Below are 20768 nucleotides of genomic sequence, written 5' to 3' on the forward strand. Positions count from 1 at the left end.
ACTGGCTCCACATTTGACCTAAGAGATGTTAGAGATCCCAGAGAGCAAATCTGACTAAAAAAAATGTTTTCATCTGCCTGTGAGCATTACCTATTTTCAACTCAGGCTCAAGTAGAGTCATTCCTTAGTCAAACTCCTCCCTAAGCTCTAAGTAAGCATTAGTGGCTCAATTCAGTTGCTGTACATAATGCCATTTAAGACCCTGTAGGGTATCCAAGAAAATGTCACAGATAGGCAGATATGACACAGGACCTCCAGCAGATCCACACTGTACTGGACCAGGTTACATCAGCAATGGGAATCCACTGCTTAAACACTGGCATCTGGTTCCATTTACCCTTGAATTCTAGCTGCTGGTCCAAGAAGAAAATGAATTCCCTTGGATCATGTGTCATATCTGCTAGAGCCTTGTAGATGTCTTGAATACACAAGGGCAACTCAGATGATACAAGATGCCTATTTATAGGCATCTGAACTGACACCTATGGGAAAAGAAGCGATAGAACATTATCAGCTGAAAAGTTTAGTACAACAAACTAAACAAAGTGTTTATGTTCAAGACATCTAGAATTCAAATCACTTTACCATTTCCCTTCTTCAACTAACAAAACAGAAGTTACAAGGGGAAAAAGAAACATTTCACAGGGCAGACAATTGATATTTTCTGGCTCCACACAGGGGAATAAGAATAGCTGTCCCAGAGAATCTGTTAGTTGTGCCATTAATTAGGTTCAGCAACAGTATGAGAAGCAGACAGTAGATTTTTGTTGTACCCAACATAATAGGTCATTCACCCAAGTTGGGGCACACATGACTCGGAGAAATACGTAACAAATCTCTCATCATCACATATTCTTGAAGCACTACAACAAGTGCATTCTCACATATAAAATATATAATCAGATCTGAACTAGACTGCAGTCACATGATAGCTGAGAACTCCCAACTATGATATAGCCATCTGCAATATCTTGCTGCTACAGCAACAAGTGAGATATTTAATACTGATGATTTTTTAAAGAAAGACCCCCAAAGACTCTGGCACTTTATTTTCATTAAATTAAGGAACAATTACTTATCATTATTATAACATATGCTGCTCTTTTAGTGAGAAGAACTCTTTTTTTAATTTCTCATTTCTAAATAGAAAAGATAGAATTTTGATGACTGGGAGAAATTAAGAATTCTTCGAAAGTGTTCACTTTCAGAAAAGGGTAAGCACAAAATATTACTCATCTTCTCTCTGCCAAACTATTGCTTTTGAATTTGGGGGCCAAGCTAAAACCTTAATATTCAGTGAACAGAAGCTGTAAGAACTATCCCATTAATAGAAATTAGATTAACAACATAAATAGAACTAGTAAAACTACTTACATAGCTGAATGCTATTCAACATCAACTGAATTATTTGATCAAAAAGTGTCCAAAGAATTTTGTGTTGATTTAATTCCTAAATGATTATACATATAACTGAAGATAATCATCTGAATACATTTTTCTTACTATTTTCAGCAATAATGCTAAAAATGATGTTGGCATAGAGCCAGCTGGGAACAAAGAAAGATATCTGGATAAGGTACTGGATTTCATGTGTTCGTGCCCTTTACCATAGCGCAGATTCTACATTCAAAATAGGTATCAATGGCAGAAAAGAATGTATTACTTTCATGAATCTGCATGCATCACCAGAAAGTAAAAAACTGTGAACAGAAAAAAATATCTTAAAGTATTCTTAAATATTTAATCATTCTATATTCATATGTGCTCAATTCATTAAATGTGATACAGAATTTTAATAATCAAAGGTCAAACAAAATATTGTCTGTTCTCTAATAAAACAACCCCAAGAATGAGAAACTGAAGGAAGTGTCAACAAAATAGAAAATTATTGGATGAGATGTGTTCTGTTCTGAATCTCAGCATCTCCCACAGGTTTATGACAGAAAAGTATGACAAAGCTTGAACATAAATGAAGGACAGTGAAATATGCTGACAGAGAGTAATTCCACTGATAAGCAGATGCCTGAATGACCAGGTTTTTCTGTTTTTTTTATCATCATACATAATATTTCTTTTAAATGTAGAAAAAACAGACTATGGAAAATCCACTTCACATGTTTAACAAGGGTGATGATCTCCACCTAGCAGACTATTTCAAGCTAAAGTGCAAGGTCTTTCCATCATGAGATCAGACTTTTTGGAGGCTACTTTGATTTCTTCAGGAATAGGCTCATAATGTCTGTTTTGATCAATTCCAAAACACACAGCTTAGAACACCACACCAGATGATAGACTGTTTGGATGTCTGGAGACACTACCACTAGTACAAAAGGATATTAAACAAGGAAGCTGAACTTCAGGTCTTAATATACATCTGTATTGCGTTTGAAACCATTGCTCAGGATTCAACAGAAGCAAAGACAATCCTTTTTGTAAAGCATAGAAAGAGACCTTCCCTTCTATTAGAAAGGAATGAGGAGTTCTTATAACCACAACCACTGTGAGGTCTAGTCTATCTTAATTAGGCACTTAATTTTCTCCTGAATTTTTTGGTGTATAATAAAGCAGTTCTCCTAAAGTAAGTGTGTAAATTCTCTATCTGTATCACAGAGAAAGCTAACTTTTTGAATATCCCCAGAGGTACAGCCTATCCACTAAAATTAGGTGTGTGAATTTAAGCAGATAAAGTCTTCCATTGTCTCTGTCTTCATGGACTACATGGCAAATGAGGCACACACATTATGCAAACCATTTCATAAGGTACCTGAAATAAAACAGCAAGTGAAATACCTGAATCTGAAGGTTTGAATCCCATTTATAATTTATCATTTCTCTCCTGAAAGAGCTGTTAATTCTATGATTCAGAGAACATACTGAAGGTGAGACAAATTGACAATTCAGAGAGATGGTAGTACAAGACTTTAAAGATCAAAGGTAAAAAGCCTGCTGCAGTTTTGATCAAATGAATGTAGTCAGTCTGAGAAATCCTGATACACGAGGATACTGTGGGTAAGAAAACCGATGATTTTATGTGAGAGATATTACCAATGGTTGACACGTGATATACAACGAAGTTTCATTATAAGCTTATCTAGACAGTACTGGAAAAGGACTAAAAGAACTGGAATTCCAGAAACTTCGTTATATCCATTTTTGCTAGTACATAAAAACTGTAACCAGATACAAGAGTAAACTTTTAGCGTTGAACTGCAATAGAGCCACCCTTCCTTTTCTTCCTTTGGAATCTATATCTATATTCCTCCTCTATAACAATCCTGTTATTGAAAATAACCTGGATGAGGATGAAAATAGGAGAAGATCACTGACAGCATTTTGTCTTGCACCATTCACTGTTGGAAGTGGACTATTTTCATGCTTGTCTTTGTGAAGGTATTTCTGGTCCTCCAAGTTTCGATCTTCAAAGAAAGAATCAGCTGTGTAAGACCTGTATCTGGCTGACACATATTTGCCTGCAGTTTTCTCACCTAATTCTTCATTTGATAGGACCTGTATACTAGAAGCCATCTTTTAAATGTCAGAAGCAAAGTTAACCACCCATAAGTGCTACTGTGGAAACTGAAGTTTTAAATGTAAGTTGGAAAAGTGACTATGGTTAGCACAAGCTATGCTGAACTAACTGAAAATCAAAAGAGTGGCAAGCATACTTCATCTCCTGAAACTGCTGGTAATGTAAACTACAGAAAATCAAGTGTCAGAACACGGTAAAACAATGTATTAAATTCATAAGCAAACAATTTGATTTAAATAAAATATTAAAGAATGTCTTGTTATTAACTAAGTAACTCTAGCCTATACCAGAGATACCTGTAGAGTTTATTTGGAAATTTCTTTTACATTCTGAAATTGTAATGGTTATTACAAAGAAGTGTTCTACAGATAAAAGTCAACATATTCCAAAAATCCCTTCATTTAGTCTGACTTCCTCATGGAAATTCATATTTCTAAACACGTTTGGTGTCTCTAGCCAGAATATTCAGAGATCAATACAAAATATAACCTTACCTGCGAACTGATCATACGTTGTGATGAACGAGCAATATTAGCAGGCAGGCCAAAAAATTCAGGTTTATCATCTTCTGGAAGGCTTTCAATAATATTACGATAATCCTACATTAGAAGAAAAGAATAAACATAACTGCAGGAACTCTTTGTTCAGCTCATGAAATTAACGGCATATGCTGAAAAGAATTTTACTAAGTGCACTGCATGACACAAAAATTAAAATGACTATATAATACATGATGTATCTTGGAAATTTTATTTATAAATTTATAAATTTTTTTATAAAAAACTGTAGCAAAATCAATAGAAAGCCCAAATTGTCTCCACTCTAAAAGGGCAAAAAGCAATTCTGATTACAGTGATGTTATTAATTAAGGAAAAAAATCATGCTAGGAAGTTTTCTCTGAAAAGCAGATACAATACTTCAACTGAAAAGACAAAAATAAGATTAACTGTAATACAACATAGAAAAAAGGACTTTAGCATTTGAAATTTGAATAATATAGTATAATACATATTTATATAATGAACACGGGCTTCTACTTAAATCTCTATAAAGATATTATTATCATCCAAAAAAACTGAAATTGTTTAGGTAAAAATAGGTTTGCATTATTTTTGGAGGTGCAAAATAGATTCAATAGTGGGCCTAGGGTAATAATCACTAGTGACACTCTTCTCATACAAAACGTAAAGAGGCCTTGTGGACCAGGGTAGATTAATGGTCTTGGATGTCTCTTACTGTGGTTCTAATGGCAAAAATATTTAGTATTTGAAAGTCTGGCTGCACCTTAATGCATTATACCATGCGCACTTTGTCCTTTATCCTGAACACATTCATGTTTGTGCTCTGATTTATTCTTGTGAGTAATCGCACTGAGTGTTTGCAAGATCATGTCCCAAGTGTACATGATGTACTTGGACATGAACCTTAGTTCCGAGATAGCTGTAACAGCAGATCTCTTCACTGAACACTGAGGGAACACTATTTGGTAAGATATATTATGCCAATTGACTTAAGTAAACAAATTTAGTTTTATTACTAGTGTTCTATTCATTAAAATTACTAACAGAGAAATACTTAAGATACATAAATATATGGAACTCTTATAGTAATAATCATAAAACTATTAGAAATAGAGAGATATTAAAGCAGTCCAGACAAGAAGAAAGGATCATCTATTTGACCACCTTATCTACACAAATAGAGAAGTCTGGTTTGTTTACTTTCCCCCTTTTATGATATTAGCTCAGCACTTCTACAAAAAACAAGTATATAACATATTTAAATAACATATTTAAAATAAGCAAATAAACAAACCCAAAACCTAGACAGTCAGAATCCAGATAAAAAATGACAGCAATTTATTTTAACTGGCATAGTTCCATACCACATAAGAAGGTAAGTCGATAAGAATCCTACTTCAAAATACAAATGAATGTTAATAATAGTAATAGTAATGGTAATGATAACAGTAGTAGTAGCAGAAGTAGTAGTAGTTGAAGTAGTAGTAACATAGGAAAGAATAGAGAGATATCAGTTCTTCAGACTCACAGAGGTGAATTCTCTCTTATTTACACTCTTGAATACTAAAGGAGAATCAGGATCCATATTTATCTCCAAATAAAATGACATACAACATTCAGAGCATATCAGCAAATTATGCTAGAATGTTAATGTATTTTACAGATATGGGGATATATTTAAATTTCCCTGCTTCATCTAGAAGATAAATAATATTCAATGTTTTCTGCAAGAATGCCATTAGGTTAATATACTAAATTACTAAAAATGTAATGATGTCCTCCTTTGTCAAAATAGATTCCAGTTATTTTATTCAGTTCTTCATAGTTATACCACTTTTCACCATAATCCCATCAGATACCATAAAATACAGCCACTGATCGAACAATCTAGCAGAATAGTTCTGACAACAGAGGAATTACTGTTCCACACAAAAGAATTCTCAAAGAAATGGAGGTATCATTTGCATTACATCTCTGGCTTCCTTTGTGGATATAATGCTTCTGGAAAATAACTTGTATCATTTTCTATATTAGATAAAAAGAGATGTATACCTACCAAAACACTGCAGGAATTCGGTAAAGAGATGGAATATGGGAATGTAGTCATCTTCTTGCCTCTACCATTTAAACTGCCAATGCTTCTTGAATTGAAAAGCTGCTCCAAGTAGGACCGAAGAACCCTCATATCAAAGTAATTATCTATACGGCCTCCATAAATTGCATTTTCAAACAAGCCATGCACAAATTCCCACTGAAAATCTTTGGAATCTGTAAATTTATTTTTTTAACATTGCATTATAAGCATTGCCTTTTGTCATCACAGTTATTCTTCAGTGAAATACAAAAATACAAATACATCCAATAATTCATTTCTAATTGTTTTTCTTCTCTATTAGCAAATAACAAAAGTTGCAAAAGCTTCACTGGGTTTGTAAATATTTTTCACTGATAAAACTAGAAGTTACTGTGTTTCAAATCAAAAATGAATTCTCAGAAATACAACGTAACTCTTGGAGAACATTTTATTGTAGATATGCCAACTGGTTACATGCATTTCAGAAGATACCGTAAAAACTTTAATTATGTCATCCTTTGTCCTGAATAAGGAAGATTTCACTTGTTAAAAATTTTATACACTATTTTGTACTACATTCCCAACTGATCTCATAATAAGCTAACCCATTGCTAACCCAAACAAAACTGGATAATGCTCCAAAAAATCATTATTGGAAATTCTGTCTTTCAAATATAGAGAGGTTCAGGCTAGATACTTTGTGATCTTTACAAATCACACAATGTAGTCTATAAAACTAAGCATGCAACTATTAGTTTCCTGGTCAGATTCCTGTTCTCGTAATTACGTTTTTCTGGCTTAACAGGTTAAAAATAACTTACGTTCCCTCCCTTCTATCATATTTGCCCAAAATAACTACACTGAACTAATACCCTGTAGCCTTCCAGTGTAGGTGAAAGCTTGATCAGAACTAACTACTCTAGTACTAACTGTAGTAGAGATCAGATCGCTACTACTAAAAGTTGCTGGACGAAAGGAAGCAGCAGTTAAATGTAAGGGTTTTTTGTGGTAACCAGTGTATTCCGAATACTTCTATCATTCCTGCATAAGAAAAGTTATCTTCATAGCAATAGTTAATTATTAGATTAATGATTATCATTAATAATTAATGATGCAAAGCTCTTTACATCATCCCGTATGTTTCAAGTCTGTATAGCTAATGTAATTCCATAAAATACTCATTTATAGTCCACCATAAATCTCACTTAAGTCAATGACCTTAAATTGTCTCTGAATATCAGATCTTAACCTTAGTGTGAAATTATATAAAATGCAAACAATTCTATAAAAATCTGACTTTTTTCATATTTACTAAGATTAAGAAATTAGCAACCTCCTTAACATCAGTGGGTTCAACCTAAGAATGGATTTCAATATGAGGGAGCTCATACACAGTTCATTCATTCAGTATATGAGGGAGCTCATACTGGGAAGGAATGGAGGCAGAAGATCCCATCCTCCAGGCATTCCCATATTTCCCATTAGTTCTGCTGGACTCAGGAAGTCTAGAATAGTTCCTGGCATATACAAACTACTGTTTTACCCAACCCAAAAACTGGAATTATCGTTCAGCCCATATTTCTGGCTTTGCTTACAGGTGACAATCCTTGCAGCATCTCAGCTATTATCTGCGTGTTGTAGAAAGATCAACCTCTTCAGGTTGCATCTCTAGTAACAATAGAGGCCCCCTATTTGAACCTAAGGTCAGGTGGCACAAGATAGCTTGCATCCATACAGCTAAACTCTCTTCTGCACCAAAATAAGGTAGCCTCAGTACTATTGATAGTCTCCAGCCCCTGCTATCCTATAAACCATGTCTGGTCACTATCTGGGAAAATGCCAATTGGCATAGGCCAAATACAGGAAAAATAAACCTGATCACAGAACAGTTTTGAACCTGTGTCCTGCCCTAGTCAGTTTACTAATACGGACATAGCCTCAGAGTCTGGATCTAAGTTCAGCAAAGCCTGCTAAGCCTAACATGGCTGATTTAGGGTCAGGCTACTTCCCACATTAATGTAGTTACCTAATTATCTGGCCATACATATATGTATTCGTGAAAATCTTCCAGAAGTGTTCCAGGGAAGATTCAAAGGCAAAATATGAATATGTTGAAGGCTGTCATGAAACAGAACAGGCCTACTCCAGACAAAGCATATAAAGTAATGAAGTTATAAAAATAAGTGGGAAAGTATTTAATATTATAAAAATTTTAAATGAAAGACATTCAGAAAGGTTATGCTACAGAGATGAGTAAGCTTCCCTTAAAAAGTGACTTACCTTCAAAGAGTCTATCGATAATGTCAAAACCTGCACGGAGATCAGATAAAGAAAATTCATAAAATTTGGTCCAACCCTAAAATTTAAAAAGAAATTTAAAAAAATTAATTAGTCACAAAATGATGATCATGAAGTACAATGAAAATATTAAGTGGTTACTGAATAATGTACAACACTTAGCACCGACTGAAAGAAGAGACATCCTATCTATCTCCCCTAAAGTGCATCTTTAGAAACATTCAGTTGAGATAGTGCAATAGAAACAGCTCTAACAGTGTATTTAATTCTACACAGTTATCCAAATTAGAATCCATTAAGTATGACGAATGTGAACTTAAGGTTCTTTTCTTCCCTAACACTGTTTACTGTAGCTAAAATTTGCTGACAGCTGTGATTAGATCACTCATTGAATTATTATTTTGTTTCTGCTGGCTCTTTTGTGTTTTAGTTTCCTTTGGATTTTAATAAATAAGTCTGCTTTTTCAAATATTGTCTATATTATAATTTGATCATTTTACTTCTTATTTCATGTCACTTCTATACTGACAGAAAAAAATCACAATGAGAAAAGCAATTATTTCTATTCTTACAGCAGGAATGCTGACTGTCATATGAATATTTTAATCATGTTAGTTTAAATCTCCTTTCTGTTGTTGACAGCATTATTCCTTATGTACCATTAATGCGTATTACATAATTCTTGAAGAGATATAAAAAGAAAAATGTTCCTCACAAAAAATTTCAATGTAAATGGATAAATATAAATAAAATTGAGATATGATACAGAACTTAAGAAATCCAAATCTCAAAGGTATTTCTTGTTACTGTATTTTCTTATGTAAGACCTAACAGGGTCATGTGGTAAGAATGTACCTTTGCATATGGATCAGATCATATAAACAGGTACATACGGGTCATGTGACAAGAAGGGTACATATGGGTCAGATAATATGCACATATCCAGTTATACTAGAGGGGTCCTGCCACAGGTCAAGACTGCAACTGGTCAGAAGATCACAGTCAAGCTATGTGCCAGCTGCCAGTCACCATGAAGATCACAAACCGGAAAGATGTTGTAGCTTCTCAAAAGTGTTACTGTATTTGACTTCACAGATCTGTACATGGACTCAAAACAACTCAAAATTCATTTAAAAAATAGAAGAGTTTCTAGCTGGAATAAATTACAGTCCAGCAATGGTAGAAACCGATAATCTTAAGCAAAATATAAAATCATCACTGTGTAAGTCTGCAGATGAGACAAACACAGTTACAGTGGAATTAAGGGGACAGAAATATCTTTATCTCAAGTGATATAAGTCACTTGGAAAACTGGTGGCAAATGAAAATGAATTTGAACACAGCCAAATGACAAGTCATGCATCAGATCAACACTTTAAATGTTTTCACCTGTTCCACTTCTTGAACACCATATTCAAAGTCAGACTTTTTGTTGAATGTTACTGGAAGAGGCAGATGACTCTACAAATCACAAACTAAAAAGAAGCAAAAGCTCTCAAAAGTTCCAGTCTCTGTCAGACCAAACCCATCAGAAGGCAGGTTATTTTCATCACTAATCTAAGTAAAAAGAAACAAGCCACAGAATGGGTTTTTATTTCTGTTAGTTTAAGTGTCCACAGCCAGAAAGTATTTGCTTTAAACAAAAATTTAGCTGAGGGAAAAACAATTTATAGTTTTGGAAATCCATTATAATCCTCATATAAAATGAGCAAATTCCCTTGTTTTTCCTTTTCCTTCAACAGGATTTGCATTCGGAAAGAGAGAAGACAATCTTGCTTCCTCCTTCTCAGAGAAATGTCTCTTCTTTCGTACGGCTTCCATCATTCAGAAGGCATAACTGTTACTTGCTACTATTCAGCCACGTATGTTTCCAAAGTATGATTAGAAACCAGTTTCTACCTTACTACCTAGAGAGGAGGTTTATTTTTTTCCTGTCTCAAGCAGGAAAGATTCACAGAATCTTTTCCATTGGACTTCACTCCTGCATCAAGATCACCTAGGACACAAATCACACAATTCCCGCAACGGCAGGCAGCAGCACTTTCCAAGAGGCAGGAATTCAGGCTATGAAGATCTCATTTCACAATTAGTTCAGAGACAATAACGAAAGCAGGCACCAGAAACATCCAAGTCTCTCTCATCTCTGAACATGATCAAACATACGCATGAAAAAAAAGATTTCCGAGTATAAAAGCTAATAAATGAGGAAAATTTTTTACGAAGTTAGAGAACAAAAAGTTACCTGAGGAATATAATTTCTTCTTTCCTGGCATACAGCATGAAACCATGCTAAACAAAAGAGAGAATGGGCTCGAGACAAATTTCCCTTTTTATTAATTTGCTCTGGCATCCAAGATTCATAGGTTCGCAAGAGATTCTTTTTGAGACCTGGAGGTGCCTGCATTGGAAGGAAAAACAGTTTGTTCTGTGCATACGACTTTATATTTTCATTTATTGTTTTCTTTAAAATTATAACTATTAAATAACAACTAGTATTTAACTCTTGATTCTATCAAATGAGATTTAGCAAACATGAAAAAAATCACCTTATAATAAATGGCCTAGCAACAAAATGATCTTCTACCAAAAATAACGTAAACATGCTGAAGGAAATTACAATGAGAACCAACTGTTAGGAGGACGTAACTACCGTAAAAGTATTTAGTAAAGAATATTACTCTATCAAATATGTAAATTTGAAAATATATTTTTTGTCCGAACACATGTATCTTTCTTCTGGTTTTATAAGCTCTACTACCACTTCTCATTTCTGTGATCAGAGCCAAGTGCCCTTACCATCAGAGCACTCTGTAAGCTGGCAAATAGATACAGTAGATATATATGATAAAATGTCCGTTCTCTGATTTATTGCTCATAAGAGACAACCAGTAGAAATAACCACAGATAAAGAGTACACAATAACAAAGATTACAGTACTAAAAAGTAACAACAACTAATTAGATACCCATCCATTTTCAAATGATTTGCAAGTGAAGGCAGAGATAAATTTTAAAGAGATTTAAATCATATTTTCATATTTATAAGAACATTTTTCCTTTCTTTTGAAAAATGTTAATGTTTCCGCAAGCTTATTGTAAGTAAAACAGCTCAATCTTACAACAATTGTAAAACTATGTAATTGATGATTTTCTTTTAAACAAATATCCACTTCTTGATCAGTAACAGCTATGGGGCATACCACAAGCATATAATAATCAAGTATTATGAGCCAAGTCATTGGCTATCATCGTTCTCTCATGATAATGAAGTACTGGCTTTACATGAAAAGATACAGAAAGGAATTAGAAAGTTGCATCAGTGCAGAGTTCCAGCTATTCTGAAGACAGTGGGTCCAATAATTTCAAGGAGCTAGATAAAAGAAAAGTGACAAACCTGCATAGTCCTATAGCTTCTCTACTATTGAGGACCTCATTACAAGCAAGAAGTTATCTCAGAAGTTTAAAAAAGCCCTCTAGTCAATATAAAAGTGTAACAACTTTGGCTTCTTGAAAGTCAGCAACATCGGACTCTAAAATTATCAGACCTTCTCAGTTTAGCTATGGGCAAACTACCTATCACCACACTCTGTAGCCAGTGGGAGAGTCAGTAGCACCCCCATCCACGATTTCCATAATCGACAGAACCGCATAAACTGAGGGCACTCGCCAACAAATTGAGAGAGCACAGTCCAAGTTATTCCTTAGTTTGAACCATTTTGAAAGCAAATGCTTTTAACCATATGTTTGATGGTATGGGAGGATAGCCATTTCTGTTGAAATGGTCCAATGAGTATAAAGTTATGGAACCAAAAAGAAAAATATGGAAGAAGTCTGATACTGTAATCTGCAGATGAGGATATTCATCAAGAAGGGGGAATTCCTCCGTTCTCTTTCATGCTCCAGGACATGGGTATGCTTTTGCTTTTAAGAAACACTGATTAAATGCATAAAACAATTTGGAGCAGAAACCAGAACAAACACTTCCCCATGGTAAATTTATTTTCATTTCAGGCTTTCAATTTGAAAACATATCTAGAAGGAAATCTTCTAAACCTTCCCTTTAAAGCACAGCTTCAGCAAATTTCCCCACATAGATCACAAATGATCACTAAAAATCTTTCAAGATAAATTCTTAGCATTTTTGTTCTACTTCTAATTAACAAATAAGGCAAAGTCAGTTATACAGTCCACATTATCTGAACTTTATTCTAACTAGACATATAGTTCACTATGCATCAAAGTTCATTTTTTTGTAAACATGCAGTAAAAGCTCTCCAAACAGATCTTACTTCATAAGTTATTTTCAGACTTGATTGAAGCAAAATTGGAGTAAATTTTGGATGAACTTCTGCAGTAAGCCAAAGGCGAAAGTTTGGTTGAGGCTGTAGTGTATTCAGTTCCTATTAAAGAGATGTTATATATTGAAATATTTCCTAAATGCACAGCTCAGAATTTGCAAAATGATATTCCAACTTAAAAAGTTACACTTGTCTAAAAACACTTTAGCTGCTACTACAAGGTTCACAAAAACTATAGTTCAAGATGTGTTGCCTTTACACATTCTACATATGTCCTATGTTCAAGTTCAAAGCTCATCCTTGCTGCATCAAAACATCTGCAACCCTCCTTCCAGATTCTGAATTCAGAGCATAAAAGCATATAGCAGCTTCCTCTTAAGTACAGAATGCAACATCTCAAAAGAGGAAGGGTTGGAATGTGGGTCATATAAGAACAGATTTCAAACAATTTCAGCAACTGTACAGTTATATTAATTTCTTTTTCTTGAAGCGTCTGCCCTACACGCACTTCACAAATCAGGACTCCCAGAAAACTGAGGATAGGAGCATGGACTTCCAAGAACATAAATATTGTCAAAGGCTATTTCAAATACAAAATCTTCACAAAAAGCAAATCACTGAATGTATGAAAACATACTCCAGGTGTGTTATGTGCATCTGAAACAGACACATTTTTCACAAAAGCTGCCAAAGTTGCTTGACAACTGACTTGAAAACAAATTCAACAGCTTTGCAGCTGTAAGTCTTGGGAAATATATACCTCAAAAAGCTCATACCAGATTTTCACACAATCCATTCACTTTGATTATTTCCAAGATGTAATCATTTTGTTTTCAGTAGTTTTAGTAAAGAAGCAAATAAACTGTGTTAAGACATGAATGGTTCTGTTCTTTGGGCAAAATGCCAATTGTAACTGGTATACAGAACTACAGAATAGTGGAGGTTGGAAGGGACCTCTGGAGATTGTCTAGTCCAATCCTCTTGGCTTGTCCAGTCCAGTCACGTTTTGAATATCTCCAAGGATGGAGACTCCACAATCTCTCTGGGCAACCTTCTCCAGTGTTCAACCACCTTCACTGTAAGAAAGCTTTTCCTTATGCTTTTCTTTCACAATTGCCTAGATTTCAGTTTCTGCCCATTGCCTCTTGTTCTATCAGTGGGCACCACTGAGAGGAGTCTGGCTCTGCCTTCTTTACTCACCCCCATCAGAAATTTATAAATATTGATAAGATCCCCCATGAGCCTTCTCTTGTCCTGGCTGAGCAACCCCAGCTCTCTCAGCCCCCTGTCATATGACAGATGCTCCAACCCCTTAGTCATCTTTGTGGCCCTTTGCTGGAGACAATCTAGTATGCACATCTCTCTTGTACTGGGGAGCCCCGCAGTGGACACAGCTCTCCAGATGTGGCCTCACCAGTACTGAATAAGGTGAAATGATCATCTCCCTTGACCTGCTGCTGTCGCTTTTTCTAATGCAGCCCAGGAGGCTGTTGGCCTTTTTGGCCACAAGGGTGCATTACTGGCCCATGTTCAACTAGCTGTCCATCAGCACTCCCAGGTCCTTCTCTGAAAAGCTGCCCTCTAGCCAGTCAGCCCTCAGACTGTCCTGGTGCATAGGGTTATTCCTCCTCAAGTGCAGGACTTCGCACTTCCCTTTGTTGAACTTCATGAAGTTCCTCTCTGCCCATTTCTCCAGCCTGTCAAGGTCCCTGTGAATGGCAGCACAGCCTGGTGTGTCAGCCACTCCTCCTGGTTTTGTATCATCTGCAGTCATGCTGAGGGTACACTTGGTCCCATCATTCAGGTCATTAACAAAGTTGCTAAACAGTTCTGGCTCCTGGGGCACACCACTAATGAAGGGCCTCCAGCTGGATTTCATGGCACCGATCACAACCCTTTGAGCCCAGCAGTTCACTCAGGTTTCAATCCACTTCATTGTGGTACTATTAAGTCTGTATTTCATCAGGTTGTCTATGAGGATATTATGGGAGATGACATAAGACATGAAAAGGATCCAGCATCTTGGATGCTGGACATTTAAGAAAAAATACAAGGAGATTTATATGCTGGTTCAAGCAAAATCATCCACAGGGTGTCCTTAAAGATGCTGTGTTTGGCTAGAAGACAGCTAAGAGAAGTCAGTTGTAAGTTATAAAGCTTTAATCTTCATGTGACGACTAAATTTAAGCTCCTGGATGGAACTGGATTCTAAACAGGCCCATCTTGCTAAGAGGGCCTTTAAGTACATGAATTACATGGCCTCACATTTCTAATGCCATGCAAAACATGCAAGGGGATGTGCTGAGTCACACATCAGCAAATGTTAGTCTATATTAAACTCCGGAAGAACTTTAACACCTTCAGTAGTATATTCTTCAGAAATAAGAAACTTCTGATGCCTATTCACATTGTTGATGCTTATGAGATTTGAAATTTTATCCTTACAATCACTTGAATAAGAGGCTTACAAACATTTTCTTATTGTTCACTACCATATTTGGAATAGATGAAACATGTCAGTGTTATCACGCTTTGCCCATGCACATTTTCAAAATGGATTATGTGAATGTAAAAGGCATATGCACTCCACATGGTCATTGCTAGACAGAAGATTCCAGACTCATGTGCATGGAGTCCACATTATGGACAATCATTAAAAAAGAAGAAATAAGATTGCAATAACCATTAATAAGAAACCTCCAACTTTCTATTTTCTATGTAGTCTGCTTTGTAGATTTCACAGTTGTATATATGGAAAGTCACTTTGCTCTAGTTAGTAAGTTAATGATTTTACATGCAATAAGTAACAGTGTATTTCTGTAAAATATTAGACATTTTACTTTCAAATTAGCAAAAACTTGGTGAATCAGAAACTGGCTTCACTTAAAAATAAAAGAAGAACTAACTAAAATGAAGCCCTAGAACTGTAGAAATAAATAATCTAAAACATATATAGATTTAGAATTCAGCAAACACGGGCAGCATGCCATTAAGTATCAGAGGTCCTAAAAGGATCATTTGTTTCCTCATTGTGCCAGAAATAATCTATACGTTATAAAAATTAAATTGTTCACACAAAGGAAGAAGCTGCTTTTAGATCTGAAGAATTTCATCTTATTCATGATTTAAAAACCTGCAAAGTTTTCATTTAGCATCTAATTTTTCAATTGTTGGAATTTTAAAATATCAGCATTGAAATGCCTGAATGTTTGAGAAATATTGAAGACTGATCTTGCCCAGTTTCTGATACATTCTTGTCTAGTTACCCTCACCTTTTCCAATACAGGAAGCCAAGATATAACAAGATGCAGGTTTTTTAAACATAGCCATTCTCCATTGTGTGCACATTCTTTTAAAGTTTGAATGGCTAGGTCAGCTTGGCCTTGGCCCATTGCAATCTGAAATGAAAGAAATAGTTGTATCAGGAATTTATCATAATTTATTTAACAGCTAAATACATTTTTTTTCCAAGTTAGACTGTATATGTAAAATAAGAAGGTGTTTTAACCATAACCAGATTTTTCCATATGTTTCTCTAATGTGATAGGCTATACTAAAGTAGGAAAAAGATTAATGAAAATACACTGTTTTCTTTGCAACATATCTGACTAGAGCTTTTTTTAAAAACATTATTACCTAATTCTGTTATGGAAAGAACATATATCACTTGCTGACAGTGCAGCTATTCCCTGGGAACTCACAGAAGTAATTTAAATATCAGTGGCTGGACTATATTAGTGTACAACTGCTGATACAATAAAAATAAGAAAAAAAATTGAAAGAAATTTGCTTTTAACTGTAAATTAGAACTTCATTTGAAGAGAAACTACCAAACTATCATACTGAGATGAGTGGAGGACTGTTGTTCTCTTTCCAACTGGGAGATATGAATAACTCAGCAAACAGTCTTTTCTTCGTTTTTATAGTACCATACTGCTGCTAAAATACATTTGGATCTCCAAATGTAAAGATAAAGGTCCAAAACTGAATTTTCAGAGGAATTAGTGAAGACTGAAAATAAAGAAAGACCTTTTTCTGTGGCACAATTACTACAGCAATTAATTTTGGACTATTTTTAGAGTGTATTCACCTCAGTTCTTCCCTAAAATCTAACTGGAGGCATTATGTAACAAAAAACCTTGCACCGAACAGGTTGAAAAGAAAGTGATCTTAAGGGATCTGAAAAGTCTCCTCTTGGCTTTACTGTTATGACAAAATAGAAGCAGGCTGTAACCATTCTTTTGTGATTATTACGACTTCACCAAATATTCCTTAATAGGAAACCCACTCTGTTTTTTTCATCCTAAAACTCTAATGAATCAAAGAAATTTGTGGCCTTAGCTTTATATGATGAGGAGGAATGTCCTCTGCTTGAGCTAAACTTGGTATAGTATTTTCTAATAACTAAAATAGCCAAAGAAGATAAATGAAAGAGAATAAAGTCACCAGACAACATAGTCGTACACAACACAAATTTAGTGGTCTGTTTTTCAACCGAAATGAGAAATGAATCAGCAGAGAAGGAAAATATGAGGGGTGTATGTTCTACTTAAAATGTTTGAGAAAGATCAGGAAAAAACAGCACCAGAATATTCTCATTAGTAGGACAACTTTCAGATGATTTAGCATTAGAGTACTGCTCTGTATTCAAATACCCTACCCTGTTACATTCTATAAAAAGTCTAACATGTAAAGGACATTTAGAGCTAACCAAAAAAAGCTAATAATAGAAGTGTCAGAAGCATGAATAAGAAATATGCATTCTTAAGCATTCCCAACTAGATAGGATGGCAATAAGATATAAATCTTTATAATTTGATGGGAAAAATATATTACACCAGTGCACATTCCAGGAAATGAACATTTTCAAGGACTGTTTAAAAGCAACATTAGACTTGACATTTTTCATTTGTATGCTAACCAGTGATCATCTAAATAACAAAACCCCCTGAATATTTAAAATGGCAGAAGGTAAAAATGTTTTACTGACAGATATAAAGAAGCATACTAAAACTGTGCTTCAAAAATTACTTTATTTGTAGAATAATTCAGATGGGAAGGGACGTCAGTGGGTCCAACCTACTGCTCAAAGCAGGGTCAGCTATGAGAGATCAGACCAGATGCTCAGGGCTTTGTCCAGTGGAGTCTTGGAAACCTCCAAGGATGAAGATTGCAAAATCTTTCTGGGCTATCTGTTCCACTGTTTGACTGTCGGCATGGGGAAAATGTTTGTCCTTGTATCCAGTCTGAATATCTCTGGTTTCAGCTTATGCCCATTGTTTCTCATCTTCCCACCCTGCATGACTGCAAAGAGTCTGGCTCCATTTTCTCAGTGATCTCCTCACAGGTATTGAATGTCTGTTGTTAGGTCCCTACAAAGGCTTCTTTGCTGCCAGGGCACACTGCTGGCTCATGTCCAGCTGGCTGTCTACCAGGACCGCCCAGTCCTTTCCAGTAGAGCTGCTCCACAGGCAGTCAGTTCTCAGCCTTTGCTATTGCAGGGGATTCTTCTTTGCCAGGGGAAGGACTTTGCCCTTGCTCTTGAATTTTGTAATGTTCCTGCTGGGTCCTTCCTCCAGCCTGTCCAGGTTCCTCTGAGTGGCAGTCCTGACAAGCATATTCACCGTTTCCTCCAACTTGATGTCGTCTACAAACTAGGTGAGAGTGCACTCTGCCAATACCTCCAGGCCACTGATACAGAGGTTAAAGAGGACATATCCCAGAATAGACCGCTGCAGCACTCCACTTGTCGCAGGCATCCAGATAGGGCACAATCCATAAACCGCTACCCTCTGAGACCGACCATCCAGCTTGTTTGTAACCTATCTAGTTGTCCAGCTATCTGGAGTGTAATGTCCTAACTTGGATACAAGAACATTTTGGGAAAATGTACTGAAAGCCTTGCTAAAGTCAAGGTAAATGACATCCTCTGTTGTCTCCTTGTTCACAAAACCAGTCATTTTACCGTAGAAGGCAATCAGGCTGGTCAGGCAGGATTTACCCTTGGTATAAGACTACCAGAGTTCTTTGAAGATGAATGCTTTGAAACAGCTGGAGAAAGCCTCACAATCACTGGCTTTAGTACTCATGGCTGAATTTAAAACATGGATGTTGTACACCTCGACTTTAGCACAGCCTTCGATACAGTCTCCCATAACCTTTTTATCAAGAAATTGGAGAGATATGGGCTGGATAAGTGGATGATACACTAGGCAGAAAATTTGGGAGACTGCTAGGCTCAAAGGGTGGTCAGTGGTGCAAAGTCCAGCCGGCAGCCAGTGGCATCTTCAGGGATCAATACTGTTTAATGTCTTCTTTAACGATCTGGATGATGGGACTGCATGCACTCTCAGCAAGCTTGCGAATGACACCAAACTGGAGGGAGCAGTCAAAACACTGGATGGCAGGGCTACTCTTCAGATGGACTTGAACAGGATGGAAAAATGGGTTGGCAGGAATCTCATAAAGTGCAACAAAAGCAAATGAAAAGTCCTGCACCTGGGATGGAATAACCCCTGCAACAGTACAAGACAGAGGGCTGCCTAGGAAGCAGCTCTACAGAAATGGAGGTCCTGGTGGATAACAAGTTGAACATGAGCCAGGAACGTACCCTTACAGCAAAGAAGCAAAGAATGCCATCCTGGGCTGTCTTAGCAAGAATGTAGCAAGGTGTCCCAGGAAAGTGATCCTTCCCCTTTGTGTGGCACTTGCAAGACCACATCTGGACATCTGGAGTACTGTGTCCAGTTTTGAGCTCCTCAGTACAAGAAAGACATGGACATACTGGAACAAGTCCAGTGAAGACCACTAAGATGGTCAGAAGCGGGAGCACAGGACATACAAGGAGAAGTTGAGGGAGCTGGGTTTGTTTAGCCTGGAGAAAAGAAGGTGAAGGGGAAACCTTGTTGCTGTCTTCAGCTACTTGATTGAAAGATACAGAGAATATGGAGCCCAGACTCTTCCTGGAGGTACACAGTGACAGGACAAAAGTTAATGGGCATAAGTTGGAACATGGGAAATTGTGACTTGATATTAGGGGAAAAAAAATTCCCATAAGGGTGGTCAAATACTGGAACAGGTTGCCCACAGATGGTGTGAGATGCCCATCATTGGAGGTGTTCAAGACTCGAATGGACAAGGACTTGAGCAACTTCATCTAAATAAACCTGCCTTGAGCAGCAGTTTGGACTAGATGACCTCTGGATGTCCCTTCCAACCTAAGTTGTTCTATAAGACTAATATCTATAGTACATTTCTTTCTTTAAATAAAAGAGTTGTTTTCAACACCTTGGAATGCATCCAATTTGAAACACAGAGATACAGATACCATAAAGTGATTTCTTCACAGTACAATTGCTGTTTAAAATCTACTCAAGAAGAATTATCCTCATCAAATTCAGTTTTGTGTTAAAAGCTATGGGAAGAAGTGGCACACAATGAGGAAAATCAACTGTTAAATTGGCTGGACAAATACTTTTGGTGACGTATGTATATTTCTGAAATCAGAGGGCTTCACCACATCGTCAATCTTAAACATTTTTTTTAACAGACTTTAAATATCAAATTTCTGTTCTGGAACTCCTATCAAGTATTAATTATTTAACATTTACTTCTAAAATTTCTCAAATATTTTACCAAAATTCATAGAATACTAAAGTATTCATAAACACTGAAATTCTGATTTACATTTTCTGTTGAAAAAAGAAATACATGAGTTCTATAAGCAGAGGAAATTATGAAGTCCAGTTTTCATGGGATTTTTTTCTCATGTTTGGACTATTCCACACTTTAATGATAATACTTGGGCATACGTAATAATTCTCATTTTCTTTTGGTCTCTTCGATCTGTGTTCTCCTGTTTCTCTTCCCCCAATCACAGGAATCTCCCTTCGGTGGATTCTGTTTATATGAGGATCATAACTCAGTGTTATGATACCACATCAGCTAGTGTTATGTCTCCTCTCCATCCAATTTTGACTATAGGTTCAGAAGTTAATGGCAAGAGAGCTGGGAATAACAAACACAGACACCAAACCATGCTTTTACATA

The 20768-nt window shown here is 36.1% G+C and overlaps 1 protein-coding gene across 4 annotated transcripts in view; it reads right to left on the reverse strand.

The window, feature by feature from the left end:
- The window catches only part of DYNC2H1 (dynein cytoplasmic 2 heavy chain 1), a 186503-nt gene that overhangs the window by 67275 nt on the left and 98460 nt on the right, over positions 1-20768 (reverse strand). For 2 of the 4 annotated variants that reach the window (XM_064505083.1, XM_064505085.1), the window contains exons 77-82: positions 15992-16117; positions 12711-12821; positions 10665-10820; positions 8405-8480; positions 6107-6318; positions 4024-4128 (exon numbers count right to left, since the gene is read on the reverse strand). In XM_064505083.1, coding sequence (XP_064361153.1) covers positions 4024-4128; positions 6107-6318; positions 8405-8480; positions 10665-10820; positions 12711-12821; positions 15992-16117 — 786 coding nt within the window. Of the gene's footprint in view, positions 1-4023; positions 4129-6106; positions 6319-8404; positions 8481-10664; positions 10821-12710; positions 12822-15991; positions 16118-20532; positions 20727-20768 lie in introns of those variants that run through there. The other 2 variants (XM_064505084.1, XM_026109449.2) reach the window with 2 other exon arrangements.

This window comes from Dromaius novaehollandiae, chromosome 1 (genome assembly GCF_036370855.1).
Source record: "Dromaius novaehollandiae isolate bDroNov1 chromosome 1, bDroNov1.hap1, whole genome shotgun sequence".
Classification (NCBI taxonomy): Eukaryota; Metazoa; Chordata; class Aves; order Casuariiformes; family Dromaiidae; genus Dromaius; species Dromaius novaehollandiae.